The 15,286-nt window shown below is 42.8% G+C and overlaps 2 protein-coding genes across 6 annotated transcripts in view; both read left to right on the top strand.

Moving 5' to 3' along the window:
- The first annotated feature begins 66 nt into the window (after positions 1 to 66).
- On the top strand, positions 67 to 7,512 carry LOC112564009. 2 transcript variants are annotated; one of them, XR_003099143.1, is made up of 15 exons: positions 67 to 185; positions 1,176 to 1,332; positions 1,502 to 1,704; positions 1,882 to 2,115; positions 2,388 to 2,542; positions 2,914 to 3,036; positions 3,429 to 3,540; positions 3,798 to 3,967; positions 4,202 to 4,297; positions 4,573 to 4,659; positions 5,109 to 5,238; positions 5,350 to 5,459; positions 5,607 to 5,786; positions 6,229 to 6,339; positions 6,880 to 7,015. XR_003099143.1 is itself a non-coding variant. In XM_025238523.1 (15 exons), exons 3-15 carry the CDS (start codon positions 1,611 to 1,613, stop codon positions 7,014 to 7,016), a joined length of 1,743 nt encoding a protein of 580 aa, XP_025094308.1. In that variant the 5' UTR covers positions 67 to 185; positions 1,176 to 1,332; positions 1,502 to 1,610; the 3' UTR covers positions 7,017 to 7,512. The 2 variants fall into 2 exon arrangements, 1 of the variants encoding a protein (XP_025094308.1); XM_025238523.1 differs by having other exon boundaries at positions 6,225 to 6,339; positions 6,880 to 7,512.
- Positions 7,513 to 7,863: 351 nt separating this feature from the next.
- LOC112564008 overlaps positions 7,864 to 15,286 on the top strand; it is an 8,786-nt gene continuing 1,363 nt past the window's right edge. Inside the window, exons 1-15 of one of the 4 annotated variants that reach the window (XM_025238522.1) lie at positions 7,864 to 8,039; positions 9,060 to 9,105; positions 9,569 to 9,716; positions 9,903 to 10,106; positions 10,631 to 10,864; positions 11,169 to 11,323; positions 11,544 to 11,666; positions 12,014 to 12,125; positions 12,356 to 12,525; positions 12,675 to 12,770; positions 13,186 to 13,272; positions 13,543 to 13,672; positions 14,188 to 14,297; positions 14,475 to 14,654; positions 15,135 to 15,264. In XM_025238522.1, the coding sequence (XP_025094307.1) occupies positions 9,605 to 9,716; positions 9,903 to 10,106; positions 10,631 to 10,864; positions 11,169 to 11,323; positions 11,544 to 11,666; positions 12,014 to 12,125; positions 12,356 to 12,525; positions 12,675 to 12,770; positions 13,186 to 13,272; positions 13,543 to 13,672; positions 14,188 to 14,297; positions 14,475 to 14,654; positions 15,135 to 15,264 (1,843 nt within the window). In that variant the 5' untranslated portion in view covers positions 7,864 to 8,039; positions 9,060 to 9,105; positions 9,569 to 9,604. Of the gene's footprint in view, positions 8,040 to 8,092; positions 8,258 to 9,059; positions 9,106 to 9,538; positions 9,717 to 9,902; positions 10,107 to 10,630; positions 10,865 to 11,168; positions 11,324 to 11,543; positions 11,667 to 12,013; positions 12,126 to 12,355; positions 12,526 to 12,674; positions 12,771 to 13,185; positions 13,273 to 13,542; positions 13,673 to 14,187; positions 14,298 to 14,474; positions 14,655 to 15,134; positions 15,265 to 15,286 lie in introns of those variants that run through there. The other 3 variants (XM_025238519.1, XM_025238521.1, XM_025238518.1) reach the window with 3 other exon arrangements.

Here is a 15,286-nt window from a genome sequence, read left to right as displayed (position 1 = left end):
GATAACTGCGAGGACTAAATCGAGCTTCATCAGGTCGCACATATGTTTCGGTGGTTACCCTGGTAAAAACTATACTCTTATCAAACATCACAGAAGATTTCAATACAGCCACAACATGCTGCAACTCCCATAATGCTCAATTTGTACCTGACAAGAAAGCGATCTCTGGAGTTCAGGAGATAAGGGTATGTTCAAAGGACACACTGTACGAACACTGTATTAAAAAGGTCGCATGTTAGAGCGAAGAATATTTTTGTGTAGTCCAAAGATGAGGCGTTGAGTACAAGTCACTGACTGTCCCATTCACTCAATTTAAATTGTACAAACGTGAGCTGACCATTGGGGCTGAGTGATGTGAGTGGTTGGATGTTCTGGAGATAACAAAGTTGGTCGCAACTTGCCGATTTTTTTTTTTTTTAACAACTGTATTTGCAGCTTAATTCGTGCTTCGGTTGTCAATTAGTCGTATTTATTCGTGGCAGTTTACAACGATTGACAAAGGCTTTGAGATTCCACTATTATTATGCTTTCTGTAGGTAATTAAAATTAATTACTATGCATTGCGCCCAGAACCATTAAGATTCAATGTAAACGCTCACTTTAGTGAATTAAAAATATGTCAGCTGCTTTAGTTTATCATCAAAAGGAAAAGGAATTAAGTTATTTATGAGTGTATCATCAGGGAACACACATACAAGGCACAAAGAGGAGAGACACGTTCCTAAATATGAAATAAATATTGTCATACTACATGCCAGCAGAAGAAACGCGGGTGTACGGGAAAATTCGGTGAGATTCTTGGCGTACTACTCACTCCACCTCCCACACACACTTCCTCTCTCTGTATTTCTAACCCCACACACATGCTTTAAAAAATGGTTAATTTTGTAATAAAAACCGATATAAGAAGTACGTCAATAGCTACGCTAACTACACATTTATTTATTTTCGAGCTGTTATCCTGTGACTTTTAATGACGGTCTATGTTTCATAATGCCTGAAAGGCAACCTACTTTATATCTTTGTTAGTCCCTAATCTTCTGTTACAAATTGATGATTTTTAACACTTCTTGTTCCCAACCCATAAAGTTAAGTTCTATGTATCTATGTCCTTCCATCCTCTTAACACACCACGCTTGTCCCAGTCTGGCAGCATGCATTTACACTTTTTTCAGTGTCCACGACGTCCACGAGTCCGGAGGGACGAGCAGCCGGAAGTCATGGGCAGCGACAGTCGGTGGCGCTGTGTCCTGGTGGTGTGGACACTTCTAGGATCCATTGAAGCTGGCTGGATAAGTGGAGTCTGTAACAATGAAACGGCTTCACCGAATCGTAAGTCATTCTTCCCTTTCCTGTCTTAGTAGCTAGCGCCCTCTGACCTTCCGGAAGTGTGCAGTTCGCATGCGCACAATAGTTCAGGACGTTGGTCCACTGCTCTAATCTTTCACAATGTACATCTGGGTTTTGAAGAAGGCTGATGAAAAGCTTGGTCTTTGTGCAGAGCCACGGCATCCAGACCTACCTGCGCAGTTTGAAGCGTTTGTGCAGTGCAACATGGTGGACATGAACCTGACGTACCTGGTGCACGAGTATTTTGATTATCCTCCAACATGGGGCGCCTGACACAGATGGGCAACGGCGCTAAAGGTGACCTCTACTACGACTACGGCAACAACGAGCTGCTCAACTTTGACAGAATAAATGGTAAAAGACCTTTGCTCTCCGCCTAGCCTGTTAATATCGTCTTGGATGTCCTTCCGTTGTCGTTATATTCCGCATAACTTTGACCTGTTCATGTGTCAATAATAACAAAAATAACATATTTGTACAAAATTAAGATTTTGATTGGACACAACTCACTTCGTGTACCCAAATCTCCAGGTGGTTGCGTGGTAACGAACATCACCACCGACGACAACAGATTTCTTTTCGGGGTAAAGTCGAAGGGCAGCGAGAATCACATCTTCTCCGCGGCGGGTGCGCTGCACTTTGAGCAGGGTACGGAGAGGTACCTGGGTACCGACGTGGTACGCGGAATCCGGGTGGAGAAGTGGCACTCGTGCCAGTACATGCCCGTCCTGGACGCAACGGTGAACGTCACGTGGTACTTTTCGGGTGTGTAGACGACCACAAAGAGATCACATCCACACGAAATACATTATCTCTGGACGACAATTTAGTGAATAGCTGAGGTGGAAGGGTGTTGGAAGTTCATTTAAATTTCAATTAAAACAACAAAAACATATTAACGAAGATCTTTTAATGTAGCGTTTTCCTAATCGTGGGTGCACTTTCACCCGACTAAATGATAAATCAAATAAGTTTTACCTCGAAGTGTGATGTGTTTGACAAGATGTTAGCTACAATTAAAATGGTTTCTTCTCCAGACAAGTCCGCATGGGACACAGACATCGGCAAAAGGTCAGTGCCCGTCCGTGCCGTGGTGGTGGGGAAGATCAACGATGGCAACAATGTTCGCAGTTTCAACCACATCTACGATTTCTTCCACTTCAGGGCCGCCATCAATCCGATGGACTTACAAGTGAGATGGCATTTCACAATGTAGTGAAGTAAGAACTATAAAATGTAAGAACTCGAGAAGTCACTGATGTAGCTAGCTATAGATGTAATGAAGACATGCAACTTTGAAGTGTGGAAGAGGATATTTTAAAAAATACATGTTTTCATTCTATTAATAGTTTTGTTTTATTTAGTATATTCTGTACATTTAAATAGGTGTGGCATTGTGGTATATAATAAAACCAGAGAGAGAATGCTAGATATTCGCTTTGTAGAGAGGAATTCATGATCTGCCATCTGGGTGACGTATGGTGAAAGCCTCGCACTTCGCTTTGTCGTCCTCGCTGATACACCTGCTTAACACCTGTCACCCCTTTACTGTTGCCATGGCAGCTGGAGAGTGGCGACTACTGTCAGAACCGAATAAAGCAAGTTCCGTTCCCCAAACTGCCTGATGTGTTCTCCATCACCGGGGAGATGATAAATTTTTCCGAGGAGGCGACCCTGACGATCGAGGTGAGTTGTCTCGTTATGTGTGACGTCACTATGTGTGTGAGTGTCGTGACTGACGTCAGCAGTTTGTTAGGGGATCGATCGTGCGCGAGAAGCGTGTGACAGTGCAAGAGTATTGCGTGATGTCACTCAGTCCCGACCGAAGCTGTGTGACGCCACTCAGTCTATGCAGACGATGGGGACTCAATGTGACGTCATTCCACTGCGACTGTTGGTAAACAAACCACGAAAGACGTTATTCCGTCTATGCTGATGATGTAGGAGTCACGTGGGACGTCATTCTGTTCTGATGACGGTGTGACGTTACTGGTGACAGTACACAGTGACATTACTAGTGCTCGAGGACTGTGTGACATTGTCCATGTCGAGCTGATTTTCGTGTCTGACTGGTGTAGGAACACTATGACCAGAAAAATAAGCTGAACGTTTACCGGTACCTGCCACCCGACAAAGCGGGAACACTGGAGAGCGTTAATGACGTCACCGAAATCCACGACTTCAACTCGGGTCAGTTCTCGTTAAACTTTTTTTTTTTCGGTTGATTGATTGATTGATTGATTGATTTCATTGTCGACCAGTTGTCAGTGTAAAGAGCTACAGATTTATTACTTAATTTCGACACGACCTTAGTGGAAAGTTGTTTTAACAGCCCGACACACAGGTGGACACACAGACTGGCAGACATGGAATGGTGGTTGAATTCTTAGTTGCTTTATTTCTCGTGGACGATCCCAGTTTCTTTTCATCTGACATTGTTCCACAAGGTATTGCCTACATCATCAACACCGCCACTGGAGTGTGTCAGATGCGGAACATGACTCAGGGGCTTGTCCAGTTCCCCTCCATCCCTGGGGAAAGTGATTCTGTGAGGCAGCAGACGTACACCAGGTTCTTCCTCCTCAATGGCACTACCTCATACTCGTATGGAGGCGTGGTCAGTGAGGTTTTATTTCCTATTCCATAGCATCATTCTCAGAAAGATTTTGTCTAACTTACTTGACATGCCTTATTTATTCCGGATGACGACTGCACCCTCTGACATTGTCATGGACGCTGGTGTGCAGCCATCAGACCAACATTTAAATAAAGATTTGTGGTGCGGCTCGTGCACTACTATAGTCATGTGCTGCTGGTAGTTTCGTGGTCTGGTATACCTGTCTGCTTGCAGAAAACCCACCGAGGGATCAGGTGTGATACCTGGATCGGAGGGACAGTCGACCCAAACGATGGCAGCGTCGTCAGAGATGAATGGTGCTTTGCCACTGTACGATGCCAGTTTCTTGCAATAATCACACTTTGCTGTTGAGTAAATAAGGTTTTCTTGAACCGTAACGGCTATGCAAACATGTGTCTCACCTAAGTTGCTAAAAATCTAAAATATCTCAAAAATCCAAAATCAAAAGTAAAAGAAACCAACAGAAGTGAGTGAGTGAGTGTGTGAATGAGAAAGACATGAATGCAGTAAGTAGGTATGAGCGAGCAAATGTACCCAGGGTCATAAAAATCACACCAGCCACTAGGTTATTTGTATGAACACAGACTGACTACCAAAACTGGGAATTGTCTGGAGCAGGACAGGGCAGCTCGTATCAAATCCCCATCCTGTACAGGCGGTGGGATGACCAAGTAAGTTCATCATATTCTCTAGAGTCTAGACCAAAACGACCGTCCTGTTTGTACAACTTTTTGTATTTCAATGACTGTCGAACCACAATCCTTTCATCTTTCTTTCGGCCATACCCGATGCCTGACATATTTATATCAATGTTAGTCATTTGGTCCCATAGTGTAGAAAGTGAGGACAGATACACCTTCAAGGCTTACCTTGGCTGGAACAGTTGCCAGGAGCAGGTGAGACAAACAAGATAACTTATGTTTTTATAAAGATACTATTGATACATTTTACTGGTTTCTTTTTCTTACTTTATAGTTGTGGTTAGAGTGTTTGCCGAAGGATGCTGAGGTTTTATTTACAGCACAGAAGGAGCCATGGCGCTACTGTTTGGTTTCTGTATTAGTCTGTAGGTAAGATTACTCACACCACTCACCAGTCTCCTACATTTGTCTCACACCAGGACGACGACCAGCCCACGTACCTGTACAATGGCTTCTCCTTTGACCTGGACCGGCCACTCACATCCAAACTTGATGTCGGCGCTTGTTTCCATGGAGCTCAGAGAATAAACGTACGTTTCGCTGTTGATGGTGAGTTGCCCGCAAGGAGATTATTAGCATTGGGTCTTTACAGGTGGAGCCAGATATGTATGTGTCTATTGTGTGTGACAACAGAGACTGATGTGCGATTTCTCCGTGCAGGTGGGTACAAGTCAGCCGTGACCTACAACATTGAAAACTTCAAAGCGGCCCTCCGGAGTGCCGTCTCCCTCTTCCTGGGTGTGTCCCAGTTACAAGTTGCGGACATCGAGGTACTTAAGCACCTCCAGAAAATACCACACCAATGTCGTCATACCCATCATTAAAAAAAAAACCCTGTAAACTTTCAGAAAGAATATCTTTAAAGCTCATGCATAACGTTTCTTAATTTTGTTTGTGCTTGACATGGTTATGTACAGGTGTACACTGGTGATCCAAGCATCACGGTGACCTTTGACTTGCTGGACGCGCCTCCCACAGCTCAGGACAACAACTCACCAACAGTGTTCAACTCCCTGAACAACGCTCTCTCCTTGCTCACTTCTCCCTCCACGACCACCTACTTTGAGATTTCTGTCCTCAATGGTCAGACAGTGACCGTGAGTTATGTGTATTTGCAAATAAACCTCTGGTCGCATTTTTGTTTTATTTCATCATGATGGAAACTGTGTTGTTTTTTTTTTGATACTCTTATTGTTCTTTCGAAATTGTTTTCTCGTAAATCGAATGGGTTTTTTTTTACATTACATTACAACAATATCTCCTTAAACGAAAGGGCTTATTTCTCACATATAACTCACGATATCTCATAGTGAAATTAATCCAATCATTGAAAAACTTGCGTGTGAAGTTTTTTGAAATCTATATATCCTCCTTGTCTCTCAATTTCTTTCCCTCTTATTCTGTCCCCACCTACTTTCTCTCTTTCTCTCTTCTCTCTCTCTCTGGCAATCTGACTTTCTAACCGGAGTTCAGCAGGCACTACTTTGTCAATTAGTTTTAGAGACACTTGCACAGAGATGATGTTCTCTGTCCAGACAGTTCCACTACTCAACAACTCCGGACGCATTTTCTTTTCGAATGGAACCTGCCTAGGCTGTGATTTGCTGTACTCACCTACATTTGCTGCTACTAGCTCTGGATATTCTGCAGGTGGATATTATTCTTCGTTTTTAATTTGCTGTCAGCAGTATGGGTTACGAACCGAAAGATTTGTCATCTCTGTGTATCGTCAAATAGCTTCGGGGATTTTTTCTTGAAAATATTTGTGCTTCTGGTGAGAACACAACGCTGATCGACTAAAACCATACATTTCAGTTCAGACAGTTGGCTACTAAAGTTCATTTCTGGCACACTTGGGGTCAAAGTTTAAAGCCATCGGTACCCAAGAGTTTTATTTACCCTCCACTCAATACCGGTCTGTGTTAAAGCTATGGACCGGACTCGTGAAGTGGATAATTAGCCAAAAGAGAATCTGAAAGTCATTTTCTAGTTTTTATTGTTCGTTTCCGTCTCTTGATCATTGCAGTCCACTCTACTACACAACATTGGAGTAATGATGCAGCTAGTTATCACAATAAGCATTGTATTGTCTCCAACATGGTGAACATGCCAATAAAGGCTTTGCATGTGATGTCATCGTTGTTGTACTTGTTTCCAGAGTGACACACCAATTGTTTTCTTCTGTGACAGGAGCACTGGGCGGCCTGGCGGTTGCCATGATCATCCTGGGAGGAGCTTTCGGTGTAGTTGGGGGATACTTCATGTTTGGTCGACAAGGTCCACAAAGTGGCATCGTCACACTTCGAGACATGAAACCAGGATCTTAACTCATCCCTTGTGTGTAATCGCCAAGTTCCATCACTCACACCCTTGTGAAATGATGCTGATCACCGGGCATAGAGGCCAGTCACCATTGTGACGTCACGTTTGTACACAGATGCACCTACTGTACATAGTAGTCCCATCTCTCCGTCTGGTGGAGGCTTCCCAGGGTAGACGTACTCACCTGTGCTTCTGGTTCGTTGGTCTCTTTCTGTGCATGTTGATTCGTGCAGGTGCATATCGCGAGAACGGGTATATTTGCCCACATGAATTGCGATGTACCAATTTTGGAAGCTACTTATCTTTATCTTTACCACAGAACAGCATCACTTAGTAATTTCCGGCTTAAAAAAAAGGTTTGAAAATCTTGGGCTCTAACAGCCTGAATAGCTTTCTGGTGCCGGTGTTTATGTAGATGATAGTGTTGAGATTAGGTGATTAGGATAGGATACACATTGTGTTATGTAAAGTTTATTCTATAAATAAATCCATTTGAAAGTTGTACACATCTTTGCTTGCAAGACAGAAGGAATGTTTGAGGTGGTGCATTTGTCCTTGTCTAGATGACTGAACATTGTATCTTGAGTGAATGAAGCTTGTGAACTCATCAAACCGGGTACACATGGATTGAAACTTTCACTGAAAAAAACCTACCACCCTCATTCGTGTCGATATGAGATGTATGTGTAGCTGAAGCAATATCGGATGAAAAGGCTTTGTGTGACCATCGAGAAACTGTTCATGACATGACTGATACACACTACTCCAGTTGTCACCAGCCCTTACAGTCCCCACCCCCTCGCCACCCGCCACCCGCCACCCGCCCTGTGAGATAATTGCCAGGACTGAATCAAGGTTTGCCAGGTCACATACACGAGGTGGTTGCTGTTCGTTTGATGCTGATATAGAGCATCACATGAAGATTTCAACACAGCCACGACATACTGTAACTCCTTGTATACTCACCTTGTACCTGGCGTTCAAGAGCTGACAACAAGCGATCTTTGGAGTTTAAGTACAAGATAAAGGTGAGTCTTTTCGATTGAAAGATCCAAGCACCTCCCTTCTCCCCCACCCCAATACACTTTCCTCACAGTTGAGAGACAGGGAAAGGAACTCATGCCCTGTTAGCTGATGTCCAGTATCACACGAAGAGTTCATCAAAGCGCAAATAGTCTTGTTGACCTCCTACAAGGTGTGTAAAGCTGACAAGAAAGTGATCCTGGAGTTTTAGTGTGAGATAATGGTGAGTGTTTTCTCTTAAATCATTCAACACCCGTACTGTATACACAGATATGATATTGAAAGGAGGCAAATATTATAGGAAAATAAGTTTTCCTGCAAATATACACTCATTTGTTTGGATATTCCAAAGGCACAACATCGGGTGCAGGGCACTGGGTGTCCCATTCTGTTAATTTAAATTGTATGAATGTGAACTGGCCAGTAGAATCAAGTGATGTAGGTTGGTGGGTGTGTTTTGGAGGCAAGTTGATCGCGAAAGATGTCCTGAGTTTGTACATGTTTCAGCTGCTCAGTTGTCATTTTTATTGGTGACAGTATATAATGACAGAATAGTTGTGAGATTGTCCTACTATCATGCTTTTCCGAGAATAATGAGTGTGTTGTGCATTTAGCTCAGTGGGGATGAATGGGGACACTCGTTTTAATAAATTAAAAAACAAATGCTCAATGCTTTAGGTTTCGAACATTTTTTTTTTATTTTCATGACAAAAGAATTTAGATGTTAGGCTATCATTGTTATATCTGTAATGTGGCAGACAAGATGGTATAAATAGGAAAACACACACACACTGGTATGCGGACATACCAAACACAAACACACATGCCAACAAGAGGGATTCTTGGAGTAACTAAGCCTGTTCTCACTCCTCTACATCACAATTATATCTTTAATATTCATGTAGCTCATGTCTAATGATTATACCACTTTAATCAGCGGCCTCTCTAGATATTTTTTCATGTACAACACTTGATATCAAAGATATGTCTTGTGAAACATTAACACCACAGTACTTATGTTCCAGTCCTTTACTCGTGAGTTGTGAGTCGTGACTGAGTCCGACTGTGAAGGTTAGTCACCTGATTATGTATCTAACTTATTTCTGCCTTCATCCTGGCTGACATGCAACACGGTTTATCTGTTTATAGATTGATTTGCTATCATTTAGCAGCGAAGTTTTTCCACCTTGTATATGGCCGCATACTTGACCTCCTTAATAAATCACCTCTAGACTGCAGTTTAGTGAAATTAGTTTTCCTCTGTCTCTTCCTGTCTGTCTGTCTCTCTGGCTGTCTTTCGTGTGTCTGTCTGGTTCTTTCTGATTATTCTGCTTGTAAGGCAACATATTGTGTTTATGCCATAATTTGCTGTTACATGCTTATGGCGTTGTATGTAGACTATTTCTACACTTCTTTTTACATTTACATGTCACTGAAACAATAATATTTTGTTCTATATTTCTATCTTCCCATCTTTCTCTTAAACACACCACGCTTGTCCCAGTCTGGCAGCAAGCATTTACACTGTGTTCAGTGTCCACGAGTCCGGAGGGACGAGCAGCCGGAAGTCATGGGCAGCGACAGTCGGTGGCGCTGTGTCCTGGTGTTGTGGACACTTCTAGGATCCACTGAAGCTGGCTGGATAAGTGGAGTCTGTAACAATGAAACGGCTTCACCGAATCGTAAGTCATTCTTCCCTTTCCTGTCTTAGTAGCTGGCACCCTCTGTCCCAGGTCTCAGCTTTGACCTCCGGAAGTGTGCACTTCGCATGCGCACAATATTTGAGGACGTTGGTACACTGCTCTAACCTTTCACAATGTACATCTGAGTTTTGAAGAAGGCTGATGAATGGTTTGGTCTTTGTGCAGAGCCACCGCATCCAGACCTACCTGCGCAGTTTGAAGCGTTTGTGCAGTGCAACATGGTGGACCTGAACCTGACGTACCTGGTGCACGAGTATTTTGATTATCCCTCCAACATGGGGCGCCTGACACAGATGGGCAACGGTGCTAAAGGTGACCTCTACTACGACTACGGCAACAACGAGCTGCTCAACTTTGACAGAATAAATGGTAAGAGACCTTTCCTCTCCGCCTAGCCTGTTAATATCGTCTTAGATGTCCTTCCTTTGCTGTTATCTTCCTCACTGTTACAATATGTTTTTCTAGTTTCTTGCTTGAAGAATTGTCAAAGGCAAAAAGCACAGTTTTCAATATTGTGTCTTGTATCTACTCGCACTTATGACTAGAAAACTCTTCCAGTTCCCCCAGCAGCTGCCTTGAAGGAATGGGTATCTTTTAAAAGGAGTTAATGACTGCTGAAAGGGAGGGTTAGGCTTCGTATTGGCATGCCTTGACTTAGGATAACTTATTTTCATTGTCCATACAGCATCTGCCATAGAGACTTTACCACTTTAACTCTTTAAATAATAAAAGTAGCATCTAACATGTTAGCACTTTGAGTCCGGGCATTGACCTTTAATTCTGATACCCAGGTAAGCAATAATTTGAAGAGTTAAAGTCTAACAACAATGTCTAATAATATCTTTGTGCAACATTTAGATCTTAATTTCACATTTCGTTTACTTCAACTCCAGGCGGCTGCATGGTAACGAACATCACCAGCGACGACAACAGATTTCTTTTCGGGGTGAAGACGAAAGGCAGCGAGAATCACATCTTCTCCGCGGCGGGTGCGCTGCACTTTGAGCAGGGTACGGAGAGGTACCTGGGTACCGACGTGGTACGCGGAATCCGGGTGGAGAAGTGGCACTCTTGCCAGTACATGCCTGTCCTGGACGCAACGGTGAACGTCACGTGGTACTTTTCGGGTGTGTAGACGATTACAAAGACTTACCTCCACAAAATACATTGTCTTTGAACGACAAGGCTACAAATTGCTGACAGTGGGTGATAATGGAAGTTCACAAAGTTAACTGAGCACATGGATCTTACAAAAGTATTTTCGTTATGTAATATTTCAATTTAAACAAAAAATATTGACAAAGATCTTACAACTAATATTGTTTTCCTGATTCTGTTTTTCACTCGATTGTTCGATACATTAGCTACATAACTTGAAGTGTGATGTCTTTGACAAGGTGTTTGCTGCGATTAAAATGGTTTCTTCTCCAGACAAGTCCGCATGGGACACGGCCATCGGCAAAAGGTCAGTGCCCGTCCGTGCCGTGGTGGTGGGGAAGATCAACGATGGCAACAATGTTCGCAGTTTTAACCACATCTACGATTTCTTCCACTTCAGGGACGCCATCAATCCGATGGACTTACAAGTGAGATGGCATTTCACAATGTAGTGAAGTAAGAAGTAAAATGTAAGAACTCGAGAAGTCACTGATGTTATACATGTAAAATCTTGTTTTCATCCTATGAATAGTTGTCTCCAATGTTTTGTGTATTTAAATATAGGTGTTTTCTTCGTAATGTATATGAATTATTTCTTCACTGATACTACTGGACATCTGTCATTTTTTATGCCCGTTGCCATGGTAGCTGCAGAGTGGCGACTACTGTCAGAACCGAGTAAAGCAAGTTCCATTCCCCAAGCTGCCTAAAGTGTTCTCCATCACCGGCGAGAAGATAACATTTTCCGACGAGTCAGTGAAGACGGTTGAGGTGGGTTGTGTGGTGGTGGGTGACGGGACTGTGTATCGTGTCTAATGGGGTTCTAACACTGTGACTTCTTTTCTTGGTGACTGTGGTCTAGCAGAGCGTGACATTTTTTCGTCTCGAATGAACGAGCAGTGAAGCTGCTGGAGGTGTGACATGATTCCATGAATACCGTTATTCCGACTTTTCTGATGATGAAGATATCACGTGTCACGTAATTTTGTTCTGGCTGACGGCGTAGGAGGACAGTGTGACGTGACTCGTGTATTACTGGTGCTTGAGGATTGTGGAAAATCGTCCATGTCTAACTGATTTATGATCACCATGTTATTATTCGTGTCTTACTGTTGTAGGAGCACTATGACCAGGACAATAAGTTGAACGTTTACCGTTATCAGTCCCCCGACAACGCGGGCACACTACAGGGCGTCTTGGATGTCACCGAAATCAACGACTTCAACTCGGGTCAGTTCTCGCCAAACAGTTCTTCGACTGATTGTTTGATTGATTGTTTGAGTGATTGATTATCTTTTAGTTGTTAGTGCGACACATTTATTACTTAATTTTGATACCCTCTTAACAGCCCGACAGACAGACCGATGCCACAGGTAGATATAGAATGGAAGTTGAATTCTTGATTGCTTGAGCTGCCGTGGACGATTCAGTTTTGTTTTCACATCACATTGTTCCATAAGGTATTGCCTACATCATCAACACCGCCACTGGAGTGTGTCAGATGAAGAACATCACCGATGGGAGTTTCAAGTTTTCCTACGTGTCTGGGTCCAGTGGTTCCGTGAGGCAGCAGACGCCCACCGAGTTCTTCCTCCTCAACGGCACTATTTCATACTCATATGGAGGCGTGGTCAGTGGTCTTCCTCACATGCCATATAATTATTATCCTCGGAATGATCTTGACGGATTTGTCTGACATGCCTACAACATGCGTCTATCACTCGCGAGTGACCCTCTGACACTCTCGTGTTCATTCTGTTTCCTGATGTCTACTTGCAGAAGACCCACCGAGGCATCAATTGTGACACCTGGATCGGAGGGAGCGTCAATCCAGACAATGGACACATCATCAGACAGGAATGGTGCTTTGCCACTGTACGTTGCCAGGTTTTTTGTAATAATTTGTGCAGCAACCTGTAAACTCCTGTCATATTACAGACTTTTCTTGAATGGATTGTACAGCGCCGTGAGTCTGGAGGAGGCAGGTAAAGGTGACAAGGGTGTAGGGGAGTACCCTTGACGGAGGTCCACTGTCACGTGATAGAAAGCTTCTATTTGGTCATTTAGCTCATGTACGGATTTTCGAGGACTCGAACATGACTCTCTTCGATGCTGAAATTTGACATCAAATGCCACAACCCCTTGTGCCAGACTCTGCCAAATGATGAAGTTGGAGTATGTGCGCGTGCATGGGTGGGTAGATGGGTGATGTGTGTGTGGTGAAATGTGAGCAAGCAATCTGTTGTCTCTCAAGGCACATTAACCACAAAGTCTGTTTGTATGAACACAGACTGACTACCAAAACTGGGAGTTGCCATCATTAGGACTGGACACCTCATATCAAATTCCCATCCTCTTCACACAGTGGGAGGAACAAGTAAGTTCATTATATTCTCTATACCAAACCGACTGCCCCATCTACACACCTTTTGTTTCAATGAAATATTGAACCAGTCATTTATTTTTGTTTTCGCCGTGAACAAAGAATGTGACTAAACCGGAAGCTTTGTACACAACTGCCTCGTTTTGGTAAACTGGAAAAAAATCGTCTGCTAGTTATACAAGTTCGTGATAGAGCTAGTATTCGGTCCCCTTAAGGTAGCATTATGCACACCACTCACACGCTCCTACATTTGTCTCACACTAGGACGACTCTCAGCCCACCTCACAGTTCAATGGCTTCTCCTTTGACCTGGACCGGCCACTCATATCCAAACTTGATGTCAGCGCTTGTTTCCATGGAGCTCAGAGAATAAACGTACGTTTCAATGTTGATGGTGAGTTGCAAGCAACTATATATTTTTCTCTCTTTGAATTAAGTAAATATAAACTCATCTAAGCTGCCCAAAATATCAGTGGTAAACAGAGGTGTTTTCAAAATAGTTAATCATCTGTTAGACTTGTGTATCAAGCTTCATACTTTCCATTCCACAAACTGAATTGTCAAATTTGAAATATCATGGCAGAGTCACTTTTCTGACGTTCAAACAACTTAAAAAGTGTTTTAAAAGAAAACAAATTACTGAAATGATTATGCAGGCCTGTTATCACAACCACAGACGCCTACACCCACCATGGATACACCAACCAGGAGGACCAAATGGCCCTATACAACAAAACTTGAAAAGGCATTAACTTTTGTCAAATACTTGATGATTCTGTGTACATTTCATAAAACTCATACATAGTCTAATTACTGCAGCTTTATTTTAACCTTCCCTCTCGGTGTCTGGGCCCCTAAGGGTCTATTTGTGCCTGTGTGTGGATGTCGACCTATGCAGTTTGTTTGCAGGGGGGTACAAGTCAGCCGTGACCTACAACATTGAAAACTTCAAAGCGGCCCTCCGGAGTGCGGTCTCCCTCTTCCTGGGTGTGTCCCAGCTACAAATTGCCGACATCGAGGTACTCCAGTATCTACAAACAATGCTTGACACAAATCTCTGTAGGCTCAATAACAACAAATTCAGCTAATTGATAAACTGTCAGTAAGAGTTTTTATAATGTAGTCCTTGCACACACACTTTAATTATCTTTGATGTTTCAAAAAAATCCCTACTTAAACTAAGTCGTTATGTACAGGTGTACACTGGTGGCCAAAACATCACGGTGACCTTTGACTTGCTGGACACGCCTCCCACAGCTCAGGACATCAACTCACCAACAGTGTTCAACTCCCTGAACAATGCTCTCTCCTTGCTCACCTCTCCCTCCACGGCAAACAACTTTGAGATTTCTGTCGTCAATGGTGTGACAGTGACCGTAAGTTGTTTGTATTATGGGAAATGAAGCTTTGACCATATTTTTATTTCTTGGTGATGGAATCTGATACTGTATCTCATACTCTTATTTTGCATTTTGAAAAGGATGAATACTTGGTCAGAATAGAGGAACTAATATCTCATAATGAAAGAAACAATCATTCTGGATGATAAAAGTATGATTGATGAAATTTTTAAAGGTTCAATGTGTGCCGTTGCCCTATTCAGATTTGTTTCAACTTCTGTAGCATAAGTAACTATGTTTGTGATTATTATGTCTACATCTACAACTATGTGTTTACTCATTATTTGTAATTGACTGTCATTTGTCTAAATGTCCCTCCCTCTTTGCCCTCCTGTTTCCCTTTCTAGAAATTTCTTCGATTTCTTTTTTCCCCACATGCATTAATTAGACTTAATTAATATTTCGTCTAATTTTTGGAGATGACTGCTTTAATAAAAATTAGTTTTATGTCCCCAGTCCATGAGACCACTCAACAACACGGGCCGCTTATTTTTTTCAAATGGAACCTGCCTGGGCTGCGACTTGTTAAATGCACCCATTACCGGCTCTGCGATTAGCAGCTCACAGAGCTCTGGATATTCTGGAGGTGGATGATCTGTTTATCCTTA

Source organism: Pomacea canaliculata, linkage group LG5 (assembly GCF_003073045.1).
Source record: "Pomacea canaliculata isolate SZHN2017 linkage group LG5, ASM307304v1, whole genome shotgun sequence".
Classification (NCBI taxonomy): domain Eukaryota; kingdom Metazoa; phylum Mollusca; class Gastropoda; order Architaenioglossa; family Ampullariidae; genus Pomacea; species Pomacea canaliculata.
This window is presented reverse-complemented; position numbering and strand designations above follow the sequence as displayed.